The sequence below is a fragment of the Trachypithecus francoisi genome, unplaced genomic scaffold (genome assembly GCF_009764315.1).
Source record: "Trachypithecus francoisi isolate TF-2019V2 unplaced genomic scaffold, Tfra_2.0 Lachesis_group20, whole genome shotgun sequence".
NCBI lineage: Eukaryota > Metazoa > Chordata > Mammalia > Primates > Cercopithecidae > Trachypithecus > Trachypithecus francoisi.
The window spans coordinates 8309060-8332726 of record NW_022681466.1 but is presented as its reverse complement, the minus strand read 5'-3'; the positions used below and the strand labels follow the sequence as shown (position 1 = coordinate 8332726).

Below are 23667 nucleotides of genomic sequence, written 5' to 3'. Positions count from 1 at the left end.
GCCCAGGCTGGAGTGCAGTGGTACCATCTCGGCTCACTGTATCCTCCACTTCCTGGATTCAAGCAGTTCTCCTGCCTCAGTCTCCTGAGTAGCTGGGATTACAGGCATGCGCCACCACGCCGGGCTAATTTTTTGTATTTTTAGTAGAGATGGGGTTTCACCTTGTTAGTGAGGCTGGTCTCAATCTCCTGACCTCGTGATCCACCCGCCTCAGCCTCCCAAAGTGCTGGGATTACAGGTGTGAGCCACCACACCCGGCCAAAAGACACTGTTAAGAGAAAGACAAGGCCAGGCACAGTGGCTCATGCCTGTAATGCCAGGACTTTCAGAGGCTGAGGCAGGAGGATCACTTGAGCCCAGGAGTTTGTGACCAGAATGGGCAACATAGCGAGACCCTGTCTCTCTGTCTCTATCTACACACACACACACACACACACACACACACACACACACATATATATATGTTTAAAAAGAGAGAGAGAGACAAGCCACAGACGGGAAGAAAATATTTATAAAGCACATATTTGATATAAGACTTGAATCCAGAATATACAAAGAACTCTAACAACTCCATAGTAAGAAAATAAACAACCTAATACAAACAACCTAATATTTTCAATGAGTAAAACTTTTTAAAAAGATACATTACCAAAAAAAAAATATATATATATATATATATATGTGGAAGACTAATAAACACACAAAAATATCTTCATCATTAGTCATTAGGAAAAATGCCAATTTAAACCACAAGAAGACACCATTCCATGCCTGTTAAAATGGCTGAAATTTACAACACTGACCATCTCAAGCATTGATGAATTTGTTAAATAATTGAAAGCCTCCTACATTGCTGGTAGGACTATAACATGGCATGACCACCTTTTTAAAAAAATTTAAACACACTTCTACAGTATTAACCAGCCATTATATTCTTAGGCATTTACCCAGGAGAAATGAAAGCATATGTTTCTACAAAAAATTGTACACGAACCAAAAAGGCTAGTCAAGACTCCCTGAGTTGGTTTTGCAATTTATTCATGGGTTGCCACCTACGGATTGAAAAGTTCCACCCAAGCTCACCCAGATGACTCTCTGAGGGCTTGGAATGTTTCCTTCAGGGATGAGGGTGGGTTTGCCCTGGGCCTGAACCAGCTGCCTTTCCCTCCTTCCTGCTTCATTCCCTCGGTCCCTCACCCTTGCTTCCTGGGACTACACTCTACTAAAATAGCACCTAAGCCTTAGCCTCAGGCTCCACTTTCTGGGGAATGCAGAATAAGACAGACCCGCTTAGCACAAAAATCACCCAACACCTTGCCCTGGGTCCCCAGCTCCTGCTCCCCATAAGGATGATAAATGACCTTCCATCTCCCCTCCTTCCTCCTCTGCTTCTCGGCCACCTGGTCCCCTGAACTCTGGAAGGCATCTCTCCCAGGATGCTGCTTTCATTTTTCTCTTCATCCAGCCACCTCTGACTTCCTTTGGTTACAAATACCAGAGCAAGGATGTCTTGTTTTGGAAGCAGCTTCTTTGAGGTCTCTAGCTGAACAGGATGGCCTCAGGCTATCATAGAAGTTCCAGCGCTGGAGATAAAACCTTTCTCTTTCCAGACTTCATCACCTCTCATTCTCTTGGGCCAGTTTCTTAATAGCATTTTCTGATAAAGGTAGATCCCATGTGTTCCACAACCCTCCGACTCTGCCCTCTTCTCCAGCGCCCAGTACCCACAGCTTCCTGGCCTTCCCTCCCTGCAGCTGTGGCAATCAGCATGGGGAGCCTCACCTCCCAGCGCCCCCCTCCACACCCCACAGTGACCTCTGACATCTCAGCAGAGGTCTTGGACCTTGATTCCTGCTTCCAAGCCTTCTCTCTGCCATTCTCCAAGGCTTCATGATGCTGAACAGACTGTGCAGTCAGGGCCAAGCACCCCTGGCTCTGGACTTAGATTGATGTAGGCTGGAACATCAGCTCGGCGCTTACTAGCTATGGGTCACCTTCTAACCCACTGTGCCCTGGTGTCCTCATTTGTGGAGTGGGCAGGATCACACGCAGTACCTACCTCATGGTGTGAAGGTGGAATAAGAGATGCACATGAACCCTCAGCACAATGCCTGGCACATAGCAAGCTCTCGGTGAACAGCAGCCTCTTGGGTGGATGCCACCCAGATGGTGAGATCCCCCCTCTGAGTCCTCCTTCTCTCCTCCTTCCTCAGTCATAGAACCCAGAACTGGGCTGGGCACATTGAGCTGAGCTCCCTGGAAATAAAGTCACCCAGCGTCCCCTGGAAGTGGGCATGGCCCTGTGGCCAAGATGGAGCTGATGAGCAGTGCGGGAAATGTGGTGTCCCCTCTGCTCCTTCCTTCTCCTTGCTGACTGGGATGCAGATGTAATGACTCGAATGCCTATAGTCATCTTGAACCATGAGACAAGGCCAGGGTGGAAACTCAACACGGTGGGTTAAGGTAACAAGACCCCCGGGAACGCCACACCAGCCCTCCCAACCTCTGGAATTTGCAAGCAGGAAAGAAAATATACTTCCATCTTGTTTAAATCATGATTATTTGGGGGTTTTCCTGGGACAGCTGGATCTAATACAGCTGTGAGAGTGATTAAATCCAACGATCATGTAACAGGCCTGATGTAGGGTGCAGGGGCTTCCCCTGATTAGTATCTTCATTATTAACCTTGACCTCATGCCACCTGCCTGTTGCAATAACCCATCGAACGCTGGTCCCTCTCACTCCCAGGAGCTGCCCTGTGGCCATGCCAAGCAGGACCTTGACCTCCAGGGACCTGCCTCCCTGTCACAGAGGAGCCAGGAAAGATGGCTCCCAGGACCTTGCTGTCCCCATCACCCTCCTCCCCACCTTGGTCCATCCATCCACAGGAACCACAAGCCCCAGAGAGCCTGAGTCAGGGGAACATCACGAGGAGAGACCCCTGGAGCGGCTGCTGGAGAGGGGAAGGGAGCAGAGGGCAGAAGGGGCAGGCGGCAAGCGGTTTGCATACCTGGAGCTGCCTCGTGGCCAGGGGGAGCCCAGGGAAGACAGAGAGACAGCAGGTTAGTCGTGATTCGCAGACAACACCCCATGCAGGCAGCTCCTCTCTGGGGACCCCCAACCCTAAAGATGAGGTTCTAATCTCTAAGCCTCTCTTGTTTCTCTCTGCCTTTCATCCCACAGAACCCCCAAGTCTAGCCTGACCACCCCCCACCCACTGACGACGCCCTTGCTGGGCTTACATTGTCTATTGATCTGTTCCTTGGGAGGGTGGAAGATTTAGTCACAGTCCTCAATTAAGGAATCAGTTATTACGAGAGTCCGGGGGACAAGCTGTCAGCTTCCAGACTGGGTGTCTCTAAATAGCAGTTAGGAACTTTTTGTCCTGAACTGTTCATGGGAGACATTTCCAGCATGCAGGGCTTGGGCGGGAGGTGGGCGCCGCATCCTGGAAGGAGGAGATGCGGGACCCAGGCGGGGGCCTGTGCCGGGCAGGCTGGTGCTTCCTGCGCGCAGGGGCCGCGCTTACCTTCCAGATGCTCGCCTCCTTGCCGTACACCACGGCCATGTTGCTGGCCTTGCCGCCTTTGATGAGCTGCTTCTCCGTCTCGTTGAGCTCCTCGGACACGAAGCCCATGAAGGAGTTGTCGGGGGTGTGAGCTGCAGCCCGAGCATGCAAAAGGAATGGGGTCACCAAACAACCAATGGCAGCCCCAGGCCTCCCTAGACTGCCCCGCCCAAGAGGTCCTCTTTTGACAGGGGTGGGAAAGGGGGTGGGGCGTAGGAGTGCGGGTCCGGAGAGCCCTGGCCTGGGAACCCCCTTCCCAGAGACTGCCACAAAGCTCAGAGCAGAAGGAAACCTAGGCCTGGCATGGTGGCTCACGCCTATAATCCCAGCACTTTGGGAGGCCGAGGCGGGAGGATCCCTTGAGCCCAGGAGTTTGAAATCACCCTTGGCAACGAAGTGAGACCCTGTCTCTATTTAAAAATAGAAAAATTAGCCAGGCATGGTGGCACGCGCCTGTAGTCCCAGACACTCGAGAGGCTGAAGTGGGAGAATCGCTTGGGTCCACTAGTTCAAGGCTGCAGTGAGCTTTGATTGCACCGCTGCACTCCAGCCCAGGCAACAGAGTGAAACCCTGTGCAAGAAGGAGAAAGAAGGAGAAGAAGAGGAAGACAAAGATGGAGACGGAGGAGGAGGAGGAGAAGGAGGAGGAGGAGGAGGAGGAGGAGGAGGAAAAAAGAAGGAGGAGGAGAAAGAAGAGGAAGAGGAGGAGGAGGAAGAAAAAAGAAGGAGGAGGAGAAAGAAGAGGAGGAGGAGGAAAACAGGAGGAGGAGAAAAAGGAGGAGGAAGGGGAGGAAGAGGAGGAGGAAGAAGAAGGAAGAAGCACCAGCAGCAGTAGCAGCAGCAGCCTAAGAGGTCATCAAGTCCCCCTGTTTGTTTTCAGATAAGGAAACTGAGGCTGAGGCCCCAGGTGACCCAGCAGGGACTCTGCCCTCCTCACAGTCCCTGGAGCACCAAGCTTCGGCTGTACCTCTGACTCATCTTTCCGCCCTCCACCTGAGCCCATAGGCAGTGTCTGTCATCCCAGGTGGAACTTTCTCCACCTTCTCCATGACTGCACCCCGGCCTAGGCCGTATCAGCTCTCAGTGGGACCACCCTGACAGCTGCCTCCCCATTCCTGTGGCTGTCTTGGTAGAGTCTTTTCTCTGAAATGACACTTTTGAATCTAGGCCATATCAGGTTCCTCCTCTGCACAAAACCCCATATACCAAAGTCCACCTGACAATCACCAGGCTCTGCCTCCATTTCCCTCCCACTGCATCTTTGACCATCCAGCTCACCCAGAGCCCTGCTGGACGCAACCCCTCTCCATACAGAACTGTGCTCACAGGCCGGTGAGAGGTCTCTCCTGACCCCGGTCACTCATTGTCCCCTTAACAGCTTTATTTTTCATCACAGCACTTACTGACCAGACATTAGACTATATATTTATTTGTTCATGTATAATTGTCAGAATAGGCCGGGTGTGGTAGCTCATGCCTGTAATCCCAGCACTTTGGGAGGCCACGGCGGGTGGATCACCTGAGGTCAGGAGTTCAAGACCAGCCTGGCCAACATGGCAAAACCCCGTCTCTACTAAAAATATAAAAATTAGCCAGGTGTGGTGGCACACTCCTGTCATCCCAGCTACTCAGAAGGCTGAGGCATGACAATCACTTGAACCTGGGACGTGGAGGTTTTAGTGAGCCGAGATCACGCCACTATACTCCTGCCTAGGCAACAGAGCAAGACTCATCTCCAAAAACAATAATAATAATTGTTAAAATAGAAGCCCCTTGTGGGCAATGGTTCTGTTTTGTTCACTTCTGTGCTCCCAGCACCTGAAACAGAGCCTGGGCTGGCTGAATGAATGCTGGACAAAGATGGATGAGACGGGGAGACAGCTTCCCACTCCCACCTCCAAGCATTGTCCCTGCTGCTGTCCCCTCGGCCTGCACTGCCCTCCTCCCTTTGTCTTGGATGAGGAAATTCTACTCAGCCTTCGGGGCCCCTCTCACACGACACCTCTTCCTGGAAGCCTTCTCACAGGTGGACTGTGCCTCCCTTTGTGGCCCCATCTGCGGCAGTTAGGTCTGTGTTAAAGCAGGGATCGCCCCGGGACTTCCTCGCCATTTGACTTATTTGTTCCCGGGAACCCACACACCAGGGCCAGGCAACATGTTTGATCTCGTGCTCCAATTCCATGGCCATGTGTGGAGCGCAGTGACTGCTAAAGCTCTGTCCGCCAGGGAGGGGTTAAGAGGAACATGAGAGCTGTGAATCTGCAAGACACACAAGCCCTGCTTTCTGCACACTAGGATCCCGAATAAACCATTTATTGAATCCACTGATAGTTAATCTACCTTCCTGCATGGAAGGGGCTATGGTGAGCGAGGAGTCTGGGAGCAGCCGCCCAGCCTTGATTTCCCACAACAGCCTCGATTCTAAATACCCTATTTCTTCATTTTGAATGCACATTCCCACATTTTAATGTTTCTCCAATTGGGATGCATGTTTTAATCAAATGCGTAGATCTGCTGTAGTATTTCCACCCACCCCTCCAGGCCCACAAGATGTAGTAATCGACATCTGGTACAGCTTAGAAGAGATGACGGTTTCCTGTGTAAGTGCCCCCAAAGCTCACAGATTCTTGGGCCTGAAAATCCAACTACAGAACCAACCAATCTCTCCTCTAGAGCTTCAGGAGGGTCAGGAGGAGCCCTGGAGGCCTGGAGTTCTTTCTGTGGGTGGTCAGGGTCAGGACAGCTCTCCGTCTGAGGAGGCTCTGTCCACGCCAGGCAAAGCAGCCCCTGCCCGACCCTGTTTACCTGTCCAGCACTCATCTTCCCCCTCCCCTCTGGCTCCTCCAAAGCTGCCACCCAGCCCTCTCTACCGTTTCCACCACTCTCTAAAGCTGAAGAATCCTGCACTAAACTGCCTTCATTCCACCAACTCCACCAGAAGGGACACATTTAGAACACGATTAGCTAAGCCAGTCGGAGGGGAACAGGGAAGTATTGCAACCAATTAAAATAACAGGGACCATTAAGCCAAGAGCTCCTGGGGGCAGAGCAAGAGTAAGTCCAGGAGAGGCAGCGGCTCCCCCAGTTAGCTCTCTGGGGAAATCAGTCAGCTAGATGGGAAAAGGCCTGCTCCTGATTTCCTTCCTGGACTCTGAGCCATTAAAACTGGCCAGCCTCCCTCTTCCCTTTTGTCCCCACTTTCTTCGATTTATTCAATCAATTAATGTTCTCTGAGGACCTAGGTTGTCTCCAGAGAGATTAAGATAAACCAATTAGTGGCCCCTTTTTGAGTGGTTCATGATCTATCAGGGAAAAGCAATGTATAAGCAAATAACTCTAGCATACTTCAATATATGCTTTAACAGAGTTAAGTTTAAGGATTATAAAAATAGAGGTAAAGAGGCAATACATTCTGCCTGGAGTAGATGAGGGGATCAGTGAAAGTGATGGTAAAAAGAGGAGACATTTGACTTGAGGTTTTGAAGGATGAGTAGGAGTTTGCCAGGTCTGGAAATCCACATCCAGTGGGCTCCACCCTGGGACAAGTCCTCATTTTCTCACTGCAGGATATTGCAGAAGCCTCTTAACCCATTTCTGCTTCCCCCTCCTACCTGTTCCATCGTCTTTGGCCACCTGCAGTCCGACAGGATAATATGCCTCAATAAAGATGTTTCTCCAGCTAGACACAGTGGCTCACGCCTGTAATCCCAGCAGTTTGGGAGACTGAGGCAGGTGGATCACCTGAGCTCAGGAGTTCCAGACTAGCCTGGGCAATAAGGTAAAACCCTCTCTCTACTAAAAATACAAAAATTAGCCGGACAAGGTGGCATGTGCCTGTGGTCTCAGCTACTCCAAAGGCTATGCACAAGAATCGCTTGAACCCAGGAGGCGGAAGTTGCAGGGAGCCGAGATCGCACCACTGCACTCCAGCCTGAGTGACAGAGTAAGACCCTGTCTCAGAAAGAAAAAAAAAAAAGGCCAGGTGCGATGGCTCACGTCTGTAATCCCAGCACTTTGGGAGTCCGAGGCGGGCGGATCATGAGGTCACAAAATTGAGATAACACAGTGAAACCCCATCTCTACTAAAAATACAAAAAATTAGCCAGGCAAGGTGGCGGGCACCTGTAGTCCCAGCTACTTGGGAGGCTGAGGCAGGAGAATCGCGTGAACCCAGGAGGCGGAGGTTGCAGTGAGCCAAGATCATGCCACTGCACTCCAGCCTGGGGGACAGAGTGAGACTCTGTCTTAAAAAAAAAAAAAAGTTTCTTCATGACATTCTCTAGCTGAAGAACCTTCAGTGGTCCTCCAACGTGAACTCAGGAACCTTGGCTAAAAGACCCCACTCCTTGGTGCCCTGATCCTCCATGCTCCTCTTACCAGCCTCCAATCTGACTGCTTCCCTTCTTTTTTTCTTTTTCTCTCTCTTTTTTTCTTTTTTTTCCCTGAGACAGAATCTTGCTCTGTTGCCCAGGCTGGAGTGCAGTGGTGCCATCTCAGCTCACTGCAACCACCATCTCCCGGGTTCAAGCGATTCTCCTGCCTCAGCCTCCCAAGTAGCTGAAATTACAGGCACCCACCACCTCGCCCAGCTAATTTTTGTATTTTTAGTAGAGATGGGGTTTCACCATGTTGGCCAGGCTGGTCTCGAACTTCTGACCTCATGATCTGCCCACCTCAGTCTCCCAAAGTGCTGGGATTACAGGTGTTAGCCACTGTGCCTGGCCTGACTGCTTCCCTTCTAAGTGATCTAATTACCCAAGCCTCTCATCTCCATAGCTTTTCCTCTTCCACAGCCCAGAGCAACACCATTTCCTCCCACCTCTATTTCCACTCCCCATTTCCTTTCCCTCCAGAAATCTGCTCCCTGTGCTTGCTCTACCCCAAGCACTTTTCTGCTGGGAGGACAGTGAGAAGTCTCACGCAACCTTGAAATGGGCCCTGCAGAAGGAGTCTGGTCCCGACTGAGCTGTGTGACCTCAGGCTGCATTCTCTACCTCTCTGGGCCTCAGTTTTCTCATCTGGACTGCATGGGCCCCAGGAACCTTCCCACTTTCCCAACCCTCTGGGATTCAATGATGCCATTACTTATTTATTCAAAAATCACATCTGCCCCAGTACAGCCTCGAGTCTAGAGAATCAGAAAAAAAAAAAAAGAATAGTCCAAGCACCCACAAGAGATGCCATGAATTTGACAGGCTAAATACAAATCATATACTTTACTCACAAGCAAGTCCCTCAGGACTCCGCTCAGAGTCTACGTTGCTCTTAATCTAATAGATGCAATCCTAACAAGGGTGCTTATCTAGCTTTCTGGCCCAGAGCCTTCAAAGAGCCACACGCAAGATGCCGCTGGAGGCAGATGTACTGACAACAATTAAAAGTGACAGCCAAGAGCCTCCCAATAAGGTGGAAGAGCGCAGCGTGAAGCAGACACGAGGAGGGGACACAGCTCCGCACCTCTGCCATCCAGAAGAGCAGGCCCATGCACCTGGGAGGCAGAGCACTGACCCTGAGTTGTCAAGAAAAGGTGAAATTGTTTTCAGTGAGCTGCATTTAACAGGATAGGTCAGTGTGTGTATATACATTTTAGAGTATCATTAAAAACAGCTGAAACCCGGGCACGGTGGCTTGCAACTGTAATCCCAGCAGTTTGGGAGGCCTATGTGGGCGGATCGCTTGAGCCCAGGAACTCAAGACCAGCCCGGGCAACCTGGTGAAACCCTTTCTCTACAAAAAATATAAAAATTAGCTGGGAGTGGTGGCGGATGCCTGTAATACCAGCTACTTGGGAGGCTGAGGCAGGAGGATCACTTGAGCCCAGGAGGTCGAGGCTGCAGTGAGCCGAGGAGATCACACCACTGCACTCCAACCTGGGTAATAGAGCGAGATCCTGTCTCAAAAAACAAACAAACAAATAGCTGAAGCCTAGCTCCACTCACGTTCCTTGCCTGGAGCCCTGGCAGACAAGTCCACTCCTGCATTTCTGGAACCTTCCAGTTCTTCCCGCATCCCTCTTTACTGCATCTGTTCCCTCTGCCTGCCTGCTCCTTTCCACCCAGGGAAGTTCTCCAACCTACTCTGGAATGCCAACCTACTCTGGAATGCCTCTGTTTCTGGAAGGCCACGGAGTCCCCTGTGTTCTGGAACTGTGTGCCCAACCGCCCTCCTGGAGGGTGAAGGCTATGTCTGCTGGAGTCAGGGAGGTCACCCCACCCTGGACATCCCCTCCATGCTTCCTGCTCCCCAAATAGCACCAGAGGCTTCCTTCCTGGTTCATACACTCACGGAGAAGGAGAACGTGATGCTTGCTGGGTCCCACCACCCCACTGGCTGGAGAAGGAAAGAGAGGGAGGAGTGAGACCCTGGCCGCCTCTCGTGCCACCTCTGAGAACCACCAGGAGGACCTCCTGACCCTGACCCCACCCCCGCCCTGTGGGGCACTCACGAAACATGGTCATGAACTGCTTGGGGTTGAGGTTCCAGTAGCCCCAGTTGGTCCGGTAGCCATGCAGCGTGGCGTACTCCTCGTGGTTGTATGCAGGTTCCGTCCCGAAGGTATCGATGACCCTGATTCGGCACCTGCTCCCCCAGGGACCGGGAACCAGGGTCAGTAATCTCCCTGCGTGTCCCTGGGCTGGAGTTGCCCCAGCCACGAGCACTGTCACTGGCCAGTGGTGGGGTCAGAGTAGCACAGTGTGTGTTAGCACTTGGACTAGGACACTGCCTCACTGTGTGACCACAGGCAAGTACCTTCACTTCTCTGTGCTGCCTCATCTGTCAAGTGGGAAAAACAACAGCCCAACTGTCTCAGGATTGTAGGGAAGCTCCTGGCCCATGGTCCGTGGTTAGCACTCAGGAACTGTAGCCATTACTGCCACCCAGAAGGGAGGCACTGTTTGGAGAGAGGGTCCCTCTCTGTTGTCCGCCGGGTCCTCTATACAATTTGCACCTGCCTGGGTCGGGAGTCCATAGCCCCTCTGCTCAGGAGCCTGACACCCCTGGATGTGCCCGGTCTATAGGGCCAGGATGCAACAGGCAGGGTCCCAGGCACTGCCCATGGGCTGCCTTTGGGTGGCAGTACTTCTGAGCCTCCTCTGCAAGGCTGGTCCCAGCTGGGGTGGACCCTGCAGCTGGGCAGAGGCTCTGCTCCACAGGGCTCTTCTCCCTCTGCTGCCTCCAGCAGTGGAAGCCTAAGTTCAAAACAGAGGGGCCTTGTCCCTATAGATCCGCCAACCGCAGGGCCAGACGAACTCCAAGGCCACTCTCAATGGGCCACAGCCCCAGAGCCACACGCTCTGCCCACCCTACCCCCTGGAAGGGGCACCTGAAGAAAAGCACCAAGACTCAGAGGCCCTGCAAAGAGCTCCTCACCCCAGCGTCCTTCCTGGTGACCCAGAATTGTCTGCAGAGTGCTGAGGTCGGCACTTTTCCCCCAGGGAAGGAGCTTGGGGTGGGAGGAGAGAGCGCCGAGTGCATAGAGAACGCGCATTAATAATAAAAGCAATAACACTGCCTGTCACTTTTTTCCCTAATAAAATCATGTGGGATCGTCAATGGGACTGGAGCACACGTAATAAATAGCAGGGCTCTCTGTGCTAAATTAAGCCCCACATCCCACTGGCTGCAGTGAGACAGGGAGCGATGGCCTTGGCCTTCCTCCAGACAGAGAGAGGGTGGGGTGGAGGAAGAGAGGGGAGTGCTGAGCAACTCTCCCCACCCCAAGGTCCCCACAGCAGGGTCACAGCCCTGGTTACTGTCCTGTTCCCTTGTACCCCTCTCTCCAATTCCTCAGCCCCACTCCATGTAGATTACCCTGGTCCCCTGCCCCCGGCCTCAAAGCAGCAGAGGGGTGATGGAGCAACTCCTGAGTGGTTTATTAATTATCATTGTGTTAGCCGGGAGGCAGTTATGGAAGTGACAGGGGAGGGGAGGGGAGGGAAGGGGAGAGAAGAGGAGGGGGAAGGGGGGAGGGGGCAATGGGGGAAAGGGAGAGGAGGGAAGGGGGAGGGGGAATGGGGGGAGAGTGGAATGGGGGAAGGGGAAGGGAGGGGGTGGGTGGGGAGAGAAGGGGGAGGGGCAAGGCATGGGAAGGGGAGAGGAGGGTGGAATGGAGGAAGGGGAGGGGAGGGTGGAATGGGGGAAGGGGAAGGGTGGGAAGGGGGAGGGGGAATGGGGGAGAGTGGCATGGAGGAAGGGGAATGGGGGAAGGGGGAGGGGAGGGGGGAGATGAAGGGGGAAGGGGGAGGGGAGGGGGAAGGGGAGATGGGGAGGGGAGATGGGGGAGGAGGGGGAAGGGGGAGGGGAGGAGGGGAAAGAAGGGGAGGGGAGGGCGGAGGGCAGGATGCAGGACAGTATGTTCTCCCACTTGGGCCCAGCTGGCCAAGTGGGGACATGGGGGCAGGGTGTGAAGGAGGAGCTTTCTCCCCTGGCATGCAGGTCACGTGCCCACCCTCTGGCCGCCCTCTCACCGGTACTTCTTGAAGGAGAGTCCCATGTGCTGCTTCATCTGCTGCAGGCCATGGTAGTCGGTGTAGATGAGGTCGAAGGGCAGGGGCATGGTGAGTGGGCAGCTCCCCCGGCCTGGCGGCACCCCTAAGTTACTGAGAGAAGAGCCCTTCAGAGTCTGGGCCCCAAGAAACCCACCTGCCCAACCAGCTGCCCCAGTTCCTTAGAGCCCAGGATGAACTGTAAAAGTGCAGAGAGCTTAGCACACTCTCAGACAGGAAGTGAGCAGGACGGCCCTGCACGGGAATGCAGGTGTTTCACTGCACAGGGCAATCCAGCGAGGGGCAGGTGGGACTGAGGTCAGTGTGGGCTCCCGTGCACCCAGCCTGGGCTACCTGCCGGGAAGAAGGGGCACTTTTTGTCATTGCCACAAATGTGCTCCCGCAGGGCTGTGGCTACCCAGAGAGGGAGCCTTTCTCTAACTTTCACAAATCCCATGGATGCTGGCTGCAGTCCTCAAGCTCAGTTATGTGTCTGGATGAGGGCTCCAAACCTCCTGTCTCAGAAGAGTGCAGTCTTGCAGGACTGACCAAGCTCCTGGCGCCCAGGGCTGGCTGAGGCCACAAGCTCCTGCAGGCCACTGGTCACCTGTTTCCCACTCCAGGCACCGCACGGGACCTGCCTGCCCTCACCTGCCGGGTCATTTACACACAGGTTTTCATCTGGGACAAGGTTGCCTCTGGTGACCTGGAAGACGCAGCTTGGTCAGAGAAGGGGTGGTGCCCCTCTGCCATCTGGCTGGAGCTGCTGGGTCATCTCCTCCTGCTGGCCCCCCCAGGTCCCCGGCTCCAGGAGCATGGACAGGAGGACATGGAAGGACATGACCACGCCCCATGGCCTCCTCTAGAATCCCCACATCTGTTCAGTCCGCCTCCCTAGGGAAGGGTTCAAAGCCCCCTGTCCCGGCAGCCACAGCTGCCATTTTAAACTCCTCTGCCCACAACCCCCCTGCCAGCATCCGTACAAACCAGCTCCTCCCTCCAGGAGCCCCTGCTTATTCCAACTCCACAGCCTCGGTGTCTCCCCTGCAGGGAATGATGAGGCATCCGTCACTTGTTCATTCAGTTAAGTCTATGCTGAGCCCGAGTCAGGTGGGATGCGCCGTCCTCCGCAGAGACGGCCCTTCCACATTCCCTTCCCCACTCCACCAGAGGAGGACGCCCGGGAGCTCAGAATGCATGCAGAACCCGGTCAGGCACCTGCTTCCCCAAACACCCGCTCCCCACCTCAAGATAATTCTCTTTAACAAATGTTTCTTGAGTGCACGTGGGGTGCCAGGCCCTGTGCCCACATCATGAACTCAGAGACACGTGGGATGTGGCCCCAGCCCCAGGAGCACGAGCCATGTGAGGTGTGTATGCCTAGGGGTGCTGGAGTGGAGATCTGAACAGCATGTGCTGAGGCACAGTGGAGGTGTCCTGAGGAGGGGCCCATTGGTGGAGGGATGGGCAGGGGGGTTGCCCAAGCAGAGAAGGCCACGTGCCCTGTCTTCATCTTCCTCTCTCAACAGCTCTTGATGGACGCGTCACCTCATGGAGCTGGATGTGACTGTCCTTTGCTCCCAACCCAGATTGGGAAGCAGCCAGGCCATTGGGCCCCATCTCCCGGGGATGCCCACCTCCCCAGGCTTCGGGGTTCAGGTGCCAGCTCTGCAAGAGACCCAGGATACCTCCTACTAGGGAGGCCCTTCAGGGACCCACATGATAAGCAGAGTCAGGCTGGGGAGGTGATGAGCTTTGACAAGGTCACCTGCTCATTAACGGCAAGGGGCCAGGATTGATCAGTTTCCTGGGCTGTGTCTGGGCTCCTTGAAACCATTCAGGCCAGGTGGAAAAGTACCGGCCTGAAAGGTGCATGCTCGCTTTGCGCATGCTCAGAAGCTCGGGGAGGGGATTGTGCACACCATCCGTTAGCACCTGTCCAAAGTGGCGCCGTGTCAATGATGTTTCTGGTCACCTGCCGACAGCGCTGTGATGGAAAGAGGTGGGGAGAAGCTGCCAGCAGAGGGACATAAGCCATCAGAGGTCAGTCTTACCCTGCAGAGAAGGGCAGCAAGAGGGGAGGTGCTTTCTCTGGGCCTTGACCCCCACCTCCAGCTGGTACCCCCACCAACCTCTTGAGCTGTCCCCACACTGGCTTCTCCGCCATGTCAGAACCTTTGCTGCTAAGTGTGAGAGGGGAATGTGAAAACCTAATAACCGTTTCCTCCTCATTTCTTGTCTATAAGCTTAAAAATGGCCAAGGGCTCCTCCCCCATCCCTCCAACCTTCCTGTCTTCCCCTCTTTCCAACCCAGACCACCTGCCACACGGGATTCTCTGATCCAGGGCTTCTAAGGCAGTGCCTGCCTCTTCAGCTTTTTGGTTGAAACACCCAGAAAGCAAAGGAGAGGGAGCACAGGCCCCAGGGGTCTGGAGCCATCACAGGCAGCAGCTCCCACAACCTGGAGACTTCATGAAATATTTGGTGGTACGTTTAAGTGTGGAACAAATTCTGCATTCACTCTGCAAGATACCCCTGTTGTTTTCTGTGAAACATGGACTTTCTCACTCCCAAAACTCCTCCAGGAAAACTGATGCTCCAGAAAGAAGCTTCATTTTTTTTGCCCTGGGGCTCCAGAAGTCCCCTCTTCCTCACCTCCCCAACCCAGTTGAGAACCACACACAAAAGGACACAAAGATGCTCCCTCTATCCCCTTCCTTGCAGAAACCAGGAAGGGGGTGGCTGCTCCTCCCACATGGAATCTGGGTCTCGTAAAATTAAGACAATCCTGAAAATACAAACCGTAGGTGGGTCTAGGAGCTGCTACCTGCACCAGGAACATGACTGGCTTCCCTACAGATCTCTGGTTGGTTTCCAGGCAACATGTTATCTCTCTGTCCTGGGAGCTTCCTTTTGTTGCCCCATCACTGACCACACCCCTGACCCTAGTCCCAGACACGAGGGCCACTGAGAGGACAGAGGGGTTGTAGCACTTCACAGCCCTCTCCTGGGAGACCACCACGCTGTGGTTCTGAGGTGAGTCCATCATCCTCGCCATCTTCAAGGCTAACATTTTGGACACAGGCATCATTCTATGTGCTTTCAACTTACTGATGCATCAACTCCTTTCATCTTAGCAACTACCCTACCAGATCAGACCCATTCTCATCCTGTTCCCATCTTTACAGATTAGGAAACAGAGAGTCTGAGTAACTTACCCAAGGATACACAGCCAGGAAGGAGCAGAGCTGGGATCAGAGTCTTTCTACAGTGGAAACTTGGTCACATCTCCCCAGGGTCCCGACCCTTTCTGAGGCTTCCCACTGCCTCTGAGCCAGGACTTCAAGGATGCTTCCCCACCTAACCCCTGTGGAAGCAACAGCTGCAGCCCCTGCACCACACCCTGTGCCCCCCAGGGTCTGCAGCAGCCTCTCCAGCACAGGCCCACTGGGTGTGCATGGAGGAAGCAAGGGAGTGGGCAGAAGGTGGACCCCCACTGAGCCCCACCTTATGCAGGACCCACTTGGGCAGTCAGTCCTCACCCCACGAAGCATCAGCCCTAAACCTTCGCACCCAGGTCCAGAGCCGGGCAGGAGCAGGGGCACCTCCTGAGCAATTGCTTCCCCCATGCACACCCCGCTCAGTGTGAAGTCAAAGTCTTGACTAAACCAGAAAAAAAGGGAGGAATATTAACGGATGGGGGAGAAGGAATCTACGAGACAGTAGCTGTCACCAGCATGCAACTAAGATAAGTGAGAGCGGACACTTCCTGTCTCTGTCACACATGAGGCCAGGGGCCACAGAAATTTCAAGGTGGACCCGGCCAAACCCTCCCCTCTGATCCTACCAAGGTTCTCCTGCGACGGTGCCCTGCTTTCACAGAAACCATTCCCTGGGTCTAGAATACTCTTCTCACCTCTACGTGCTTAACTCAAACATCGCCTCCTCCTCCAGGAAGCCTTACCTGAGACACCCCTCCCACTATGCTCCCTCCATACCTGGGACACACCTCTTCCCATCTGGAGGCCCCTTTGAGGGCAGGGTCAGGCCATCTTTAAAACTCAGGACCAAGGACAGGATCTGACCCACTAAACATCTGCTGTATTCATGAAGCAATAACAAAGTGGTAGATGAGATGACCCTCAGGAATAACTGGTTTCAATGTTTAACAGTTGGCCAAGAAAAGCCTCCCTGGAGACAGAGTGTGGGTGAGTGAGGGGCCCAGGGGCGAAGGTGCCTTGGCCACTGGACTTCGGGTCTGGACCTGAGCCCAGTGGCCCTCCACGTGGCTCAAAGGACATCACAGCAGAGGAGGGAGACCAGTCGGCCCCGAGACAGCAGCATCCCCTTCCCAGGAAGAGTTAAGGAGAAGCCCACATGTCCCCAGCCCTGGAAAACAAGGATTTTCAATGGAAGGGGAGGACGTCCCTGGAGGTGTCCGCAGTGGCCTCATTGCTCTTGTCAGAAGAAACCTGAGCCTTGTCCCCTGGAGAGCAGAAAGGTCAGCTGCGGGGAGACTGTAGTTTTATCACTTGTCTTTTAAGTTTACTTGTACGGGCAATTTTACACTAAGTGATTGGCTGGAGCAGTGACATGAATTGAAAACGCCATCCCCCGACAACCTTCAGCCAAAGGTTCCTGGGAGGCGCGGCTGTGCATTTCCACCAATCCTGCTGAATCCGCAAAACGCTCCTGTCCAGACCTTTCTGCACCTCCAAGGCCAAGTCCTCATTTCTCTTGAACTCTCAGTCCAGGGCTGGGTCAAGAGGACGGTTCAGCAGCCCCCACAGATAAGGGTGGGCAGAGGCAGGACCTCAGGGACAGAAGGAACATGACATGCATCTGCTGTGTAGCCCACCATCTGCCCACTGCCAATAGCCAGTGCTTGGGAAGGACGGGGAAGTTTGCATGAAATTGCCAAACTGGCTGGTTAGAATATACTTCTGAGTGTCCCCAGGCCAGATGAATAGGAGTCTAAATCCCAAGATGAAAGGGGTAGGGGTAGGGTGGTCCAGGGAAATGGAGCATTTCTGCAGGTCACCTGGTTAGAGTTCGCCCCTGCACTGTGCCCAAATTAATCCACCCGGAAAAGCTGCCCTCTCGGGGGAGGAAGGAATAGGAAATTACTGTTTAACGGGTATGGAGTTTCAGTTTTGCAGGAAGTGATCTGGAGATGGATGGTGGCGACGGTTGTACCACAATGTGAATGTGCTTTGCCACTGAACTGTGCCCTTCGAAGTGGGTACGGCAGCACATTTTATGTTATGTGCATCTTACTACAATTTTTTAAAAAGCCAGCCCAGCACAGTGGCTCACGCCTATAATCCCAGCATTTTAGGTGGCCTAGGTGGGAGGATCGTTTGCGTCCAGCAGTTTGAGACCAGCCCGGACGACATGGTGAAACCCCATCTCTACCAAAAATACAAAAAATTAGCCAGGCATGGTGGCATGCGCCTGTCATTCCAGCTACTCAGGAGGCTGAGGTGGAAGAATCGTTTGAACCCAGGATGTTAGGGCTGCAGTAAGCTGTGATCACACGATCGCACTCTAGCCTGGGCAAGAGAGTGAGACCCAGTCTTAAAAATATGAACGATTTAAAAAGCATTTTTAAGTCAACCCATTCACACTCCTGGCTCCCATGCCAAGCACTCTGCCTCCCCGAGGGGCTGAGCCCCATCTTCTCCAGCTGTCACATTCCCCACCTGCCTGGGACTCCCAGCTGGCCACAAACAACACAGGGGTTTAGGAAATATCCAGGGAAGGACTGGCTCAGGTGCTCTTTGCTAAAAGATCAAAGAGGAGGATGGGGAGATGGGATGAGGGAGGGAAAAAATAAACCTTCACTTCATAGAAGAAACCCTCGGCTAGGAATTCAAATGCTGAATTCTGGCAATGAAAAATATCCCTGGCCAGGAGCTCCAGCAGGCGTTTGCTCGGTAGCCTTCCGCAAGCCACCGCATCGCTCTGTTGTCCGCCTCCACATGTGGGACACGTGCTCAGGCGAATCTCCACGGTCTCTTTTAGGCTAAAAATTCTCTGGTTTTATTTCTCTCTGTGCCTTTGGTCTGTGGCTAGAAATAATCTCTCCAGGTAGTGCTCAAACTGTGGAACAAACTATTCTCTCTCTCTTTCTCTTGTGTGGGAGAGACCTAATTAAAAAGAATCCTTGCAAAGGGCTTAGAGATCTTTGGCTCCAGGGGCTGAAGTGCAGGCAGGATCCACAACTTCACTGGGTGCCTCTCAAGGGGAACACACAGCCGGGGCAGCCTGGGACGTTCCGTCTCCCCAGGGCCCTGAAATCCTCCAAACCTGACTAGTGCCCGTTTCCCAAGCATCATGGGCAGCCCCTGACCCCACCATGGCCCATTACCAGAGCAGGTCACTGTCTGGTCCCTGACAGATCAGATGGGGGCAGAAAGAAGAAACTCAGAGGTTGAACTGGGCATCTAATGAGCTGCTTTAGGAAGCAGGGGTTAGGATCACTAACGAGGAAAGAATTACACAGTCCTGCAGCATTTTCTTCCTGCCCAGGATGGACTGACCTCCCTGTATCCAACAGAAGCAGCCCCGAGTTGCTTTATGGAGCCATTGGGATGGCTCTGCCCTCAGCTCCCATCTCCCAAAAAGGCAGATGCCCTTGAACATCCCCAGCACATACCCCGTGCCCTCGAGGGTTCAGGGCCACAGCTGAGAGCTGCCAGGCCCCTCGGGGTCTGTGGCTCAGAGGAAAAGGGAGTCCAAAGGCAGACGGGGGCACAGTACAGGTGCTCCTTCTAGCCGAAGCCACCACAAAGCATGGGTGCGGGGGCAGGTGGGTTGCAAGGTGTGCGGTTGGCGGGGGGAGCCTCCCAAAGGGAAACTGAGGAAGCCGCGTATCCTCAACACTGCAGACCCAAAGTGGGGCTGGCATCCAAAGCTGGCACTTTCTTCCCCAGTGTTCTTTCCTAGTAAGCAAACTCAGGGCTAAGAATAGGGCCGTGCTCCCAGGAGAGCTGGAGGAAACCGCACACTCATTCCCCTGGCTGCCAGCACGGCTGCAGGAAGAGGAACGGGAACTCGGCCCTCCGGTTGTTCCCAGTCCTCTTCCTTACACACAGGCCTCGATTTCTAGAACAAATGCCTGTAAACACTAAGCCCAAATCCAGGTTATCTCATCCAGGCTTTAGCTCCTGGTGCCCAGGCCACCCGGAGGGTTCCTCTACTTGTTCTGGGTTGGGGCCTGGACGTCGGGGATTATTTTTAGTTCCTCAGGTGATTCCTGTGTGCCAGGGGCTCTTGCTATTCTATCCAGTTCCATCAACCTTTGCTGAGAACCAACCTGTGCAGGCGCCTTGGGGTAAGACTCTGCTGTCAATCCCACTCAAGCAGTCTCAGTGGGAGATGAGGGCCAAAAGCTAAGACACAGCCCCTGCATCCTGGATTCGGATGTTGAAGGCCCCTGGCTCCACGTTAGAGCTGCTGAGGAAAAAGCAGTCTGGCTCCCAGGAAAATGCATTCCTTTTACCAAAGCTACTCTGACTTGAGGGGCAGGTGGTGATATAGGATAGTGTTTTGTGATCCTAAATAATCTCAAAATGGAGTCACTTATGACAAGTGACTCAGCCCACAGTGAAACTGCTGATCCTTCAAGTGATAAATGTATGCTGGACTGGGGTGATGAGATGACGCCTGCTGTGGGAAGGCACCCCCGAGACCCAACAAGAAAGCGAAGCCAGAGGCAGCTGAGAAATGACCACAGACGGCCCTGCAGAGGCCGGAGACACAGCAAAGAAACTGACTTCGAGGGACATTCGGACCCGCCTGGCTTGTCAGTCAGTGCACTCGTATCCCGAGCCACTGGCCTGTGGGTGCTGAATATATTTGCAGTGAAGGTTGGTGTGTAAAATCCTCGCACTAAACCCGGACTTGAAAGCATTTAATTGGCCACTGAGTCATAGTGAAACCTCCCACCTGGCGTTGGACTTAGCACAACTCGGCTGACTCAAACCTGACACCATAGTCGGGAGGAGTGCTAGGGGGTTACTCGTACCATCTTGTCCTTCTGCCAGCTTCACCCAGAATAAAAAGGGCCCCAGACCAGCCCTGGCCCCAGTTTCCAAGAGGCAGGAACCCCTGAGTTTTACCCTTCCCGTGGGTGGCTCCTTCCAGTCTCCCTGACAGATGGTTCCTGAAGCTCGTCCACTGCCACCTTCCTCCTCTCCAGCCACCATCTGACAAGACACTCTCTTGGTCTGTCCTTGGCAGAGGAAGAACACTGGTCCCCCCATCCCTTCTCGAGAACCCACGATCCCTGAGATTCACAGGGGCCCCGATGCCTCCTCCCCAGGGATGAATCCTGCCTCCTGTAGGAGCATCCAGAGGCCAGTCCTTCTCCTCATTTCTTTCTCTTTTGAGTTTTTTCTTGTAGAGATTAGGTTTCACTTGCTCAGGTTGGTCTTGAACTCCTAGACTCAAGGGATCCGCCTGTAATCCCAGCCTCCCAAAGTGCTGGGGTTACAGGTATGAGCTGAAGGCCTGGTCCGTCCTCATTTCTTATCTATCTCCCCAAGTTCTCCCCACTGTACTCGGGGTACATGGATCTCTCATGAGGGCCAGCGACATCATTTCCATGAGTCTTCCCTTGCAGCCCTCCCCAACACAGGCCAGGCCAGACCTGGGAAAGGTGACACAGCACGGCCTCCAACCGTCTTGCTTTTTGGTTAATGTTCAGACTTGACCGGGGGCCTTGACTTGCAAGAAACAGACTCCCTGAGACACCAGTGCAGCACATGGAGCATAAGGGGAGACAAGGCCCTTGAGAGGAAGGTCGCTCCTGGATCCCAAGGAAGGATGAAGGGCAGGGGCCAGGGCAGCCCCAGGCCCCAGCAGCAGAAGCCCACAACCTTCCACGACATTTGGCTACACGGAATGAGATCCCTCCACACTCGTCATGCCGGCGCCTGCTCCCTCTCTGTCCCCTTGCCCGCCATCTAGGTCTTCTGCCCACCCAGGTCTGAATTTCCCGGGGAAAAGTCTGACCGCCAGCCAACTTGGGTTGGGTGTCTGGCTGCCAGGTGTGGCTGGGATGCCCTCGCTCCCCACTCAGCCAGGAGGTTAAAATGCCTCCTTGAAACTGAAGGAAGGGGAAGGAAAAAGGAGACAGGAGAGGGGCCGGGGATTTTTAGTGTAACATAATCGTCAGCCTCTCGTGCCTCCTCTTGGAACAGGGAGGGTGATGCAAGAGAGCCGCCATTCACAAGTCTAGGTGCCAAGACGCGGTTCTTCCCCCTTTTCCTAATCTGTGTGCTTATAAGTTATAAAATAGTTCAAGCATCCAGAAAATTATAGAAAATCATACAATGCTCCAATGCTTCCATTTCCCAGCCTTGTCAAGCCTTAACATTTTGCCATATCTGGTTCAAATCCTTTTTGTTTAGGGGGTAACATATTACAAACCCTGGTGGAGCCCAAGGGTTGTTTCTCGGTCTTGTCCACTTCCTCGCATCTCCCGCTGCCTCCACCTGGCTCATGGGAAATGCCTTCCCCTTCCGCATCAAAGATAAAACAGAAACCATCAGAGGGGAGTGCCCGATCCCCAGCCCCCAGCCCGGGCCCCCCGTCCCGCTGCATTTACATCATACCCTGGTCTCTGCTCCTTCTCTCACCTCAGGGGAGAAGAGCTGTCCCTGTCCCTCCTCCTGGGACCCTCCCCTGAAGCCACTGCCAGCGATACTCTCTCCCTCCTGTGTCCACAACCTCCCTACTGTTCTGGCTCCTTCATATCCACATTTAAACATGAGTGCACTCTCTTATCTTGAAAAATAAACAAGCATACCTTCCATCATGGGCTGAACTGTGACCCCCCTAAAGGAGGGTGATGTCCTAATCCCCGTCCCTGTGAATGTGACTTTATTTGGAACAAGGGTCTTTGCAGAGGTAATCAGGCTAAGATGAGGGCATTAGGGTGGGCCCTAATCCAATCTGACTGGTGTCCTTACAAAAAGAAGAAACGTGGCTGGGTGCAGTGGCTCACGCCTCTAATCCCAGCACTTTGGGAGGCCGAGGCAGGTGGATCACCTGAGGTCAGGAGTTTGAGAGGAGCTGGTCAACATGGCAAAACCCTGTCTCTACTAAAAATACAAAAATTGGCTGGGCGTGGTGGCACACTCCTGTAGTCCCAGCTACTTGGGAGGCTGAGGCAGGAGAATCACTTGTATCTGGGAGTTGGAGGTTGCAGTGAGCCAAGAATGCACCACTGCACTCCAGCTGGGGGACAGGATGAGACTCTGTCTCAAAAAAAAAAAGAGGAAGAAGAAATGTGGACAGAGTCATGCATGGAGGGAGGGAGAGATGAGGACGCAGGGAGAACACTGTCTACCCTTCCAGGAATGTCTTCGGCTACCAGAAGACAGGGGAGAGGCTGGGACTGACTATTCCCTAGCACCTTCAGAGGGAGTCTTGATTTCAGACTTCCAGCCTCCAGGACTGTGACAGGATACATTTGTGTGGTCTACACCCCCTAGGATGTGGTCCTTCGACTGGTCACCCCCAGGAGGCAGACACACCTGCCTGCAATTCTATAACCCCCACTCCTGTGCTCTTTTTCCTCCGGCTCCTGGTCAAACTCCTGGGAGAAGTGCAGACACTCACGACCACTGTGTCCTCCCCATCCCACCTTCCACACTCCCACAGCCGACTGGGTTTAGAACCTTTGTCCCCACGACTGCACCACAATGCTCTTTCCAAGGTGAGCAATGACATCTATGTGGCCAAATTCTCTTTCTTTCTCTCTTTCCTTCCTTCCTTCTTTCCTTCTTTATTATTTCTTCTTCTTCTTCTTCTTCTTCTTCTTCTTTTCTTCTTCTTCTTCTTCTTCCTCTTCTTCTTCTCCTCCTCCTCCCCCCTCCCTCCTCGCCTCCTCCTCCTCTCCTCCTCCTCCTCCTCCTTCTTCTTCTTCTTTTTTTTTTTTTTCTTTGGAGACAGAGTCTTGCTTTGTCACCCAAGCTGGAGTGCAGTAGCACGATCATGGCTGACTGTAGCCTCGACCTCCCAGGCTCAAGTGATCCTCCTGCCTCAGTCGCCTGAGTAGCTGGGACCACTGGCGCACTTAGCTAATTTTTTTGTTTTTGGTAAAGACCAGGTCTCACTATCTTGCCAAGGCTCGTCTTGAACTCCTGGTATCAAGCAATCCTCCCGCCATGACCTCCCAAAGTGCTGGGATTACAGGAGTGAGCTGCCCCACTCAGCCCCATGGGACCAAATTCTTTGGACATTTTTCAGTCTCTTTCTTACTTGGTTTCTCAATGAGCAATGTGTTGCTGGTCACACCATCCTTCTAGAAGCATCTTCTCATGGGCACCCATGACCACATCTTGCTTGCTCTTGGCTACTCCTCAGTCTCCTTTGCCTGTAAGAGGACTTTCTGTGTTGATATTTCCCAAGTCTGTGCCCCTCAAGCCTGTTTTCCCATCCCTTGGCAACTTCATCCACACTGTGTTCAACAACTCTCAATGGCCAAGACTCCATCTCCATGCCACACCTCCCCTGGGCCCATCACCCAGTGGCCTCCATGGGGCACCTCTGTTTCAACGTGTGCCCCAACCCAGTGCTTTTCTCCCCTCCCTCAGAGAAGGG

General features: G+C 53.5%; 1 protein-coding gene across 3 annotated transcripts in view; it reads right to left on the bottom strand.

Moving 5' to 3' along the window:
- The window catches only part of MGAT5B (alpha-1,6-mannosylglycoprotein 6-beta-N-acetylglucosaminyltransferase B), an 82901-nt gene that overhangs the window by 14126 nt on the left and 45108 nt on the right, over positions 1 to 23667 (bottom strand). For 2 of the 3 annotated variants that reach the window (XM_033182323.1, XM_033182321.1), the window contains 3 exons: positions 12037 to 12168; positions 10014 to 10147; positions 3530 to 3660 (listed from right to left, as the gene is read on the bottom strand). In XM_033182323.1, the coding sequence (XP_033038214.1) occupies positions 3530 to 3660; positions 10014 to 10147; positions 12037 to 12168 (397 nt within the window). Of the gene's footprint in view, positions 1 to 3010; positions 3017 to 3529; positions 3661 to 10013; positions 10148 to 12036; positions 12169 to 23667 lie in introns of all 3 variants that reach the window. The other variant, XM_033182322.1, reaches the window with a different exon arrangement.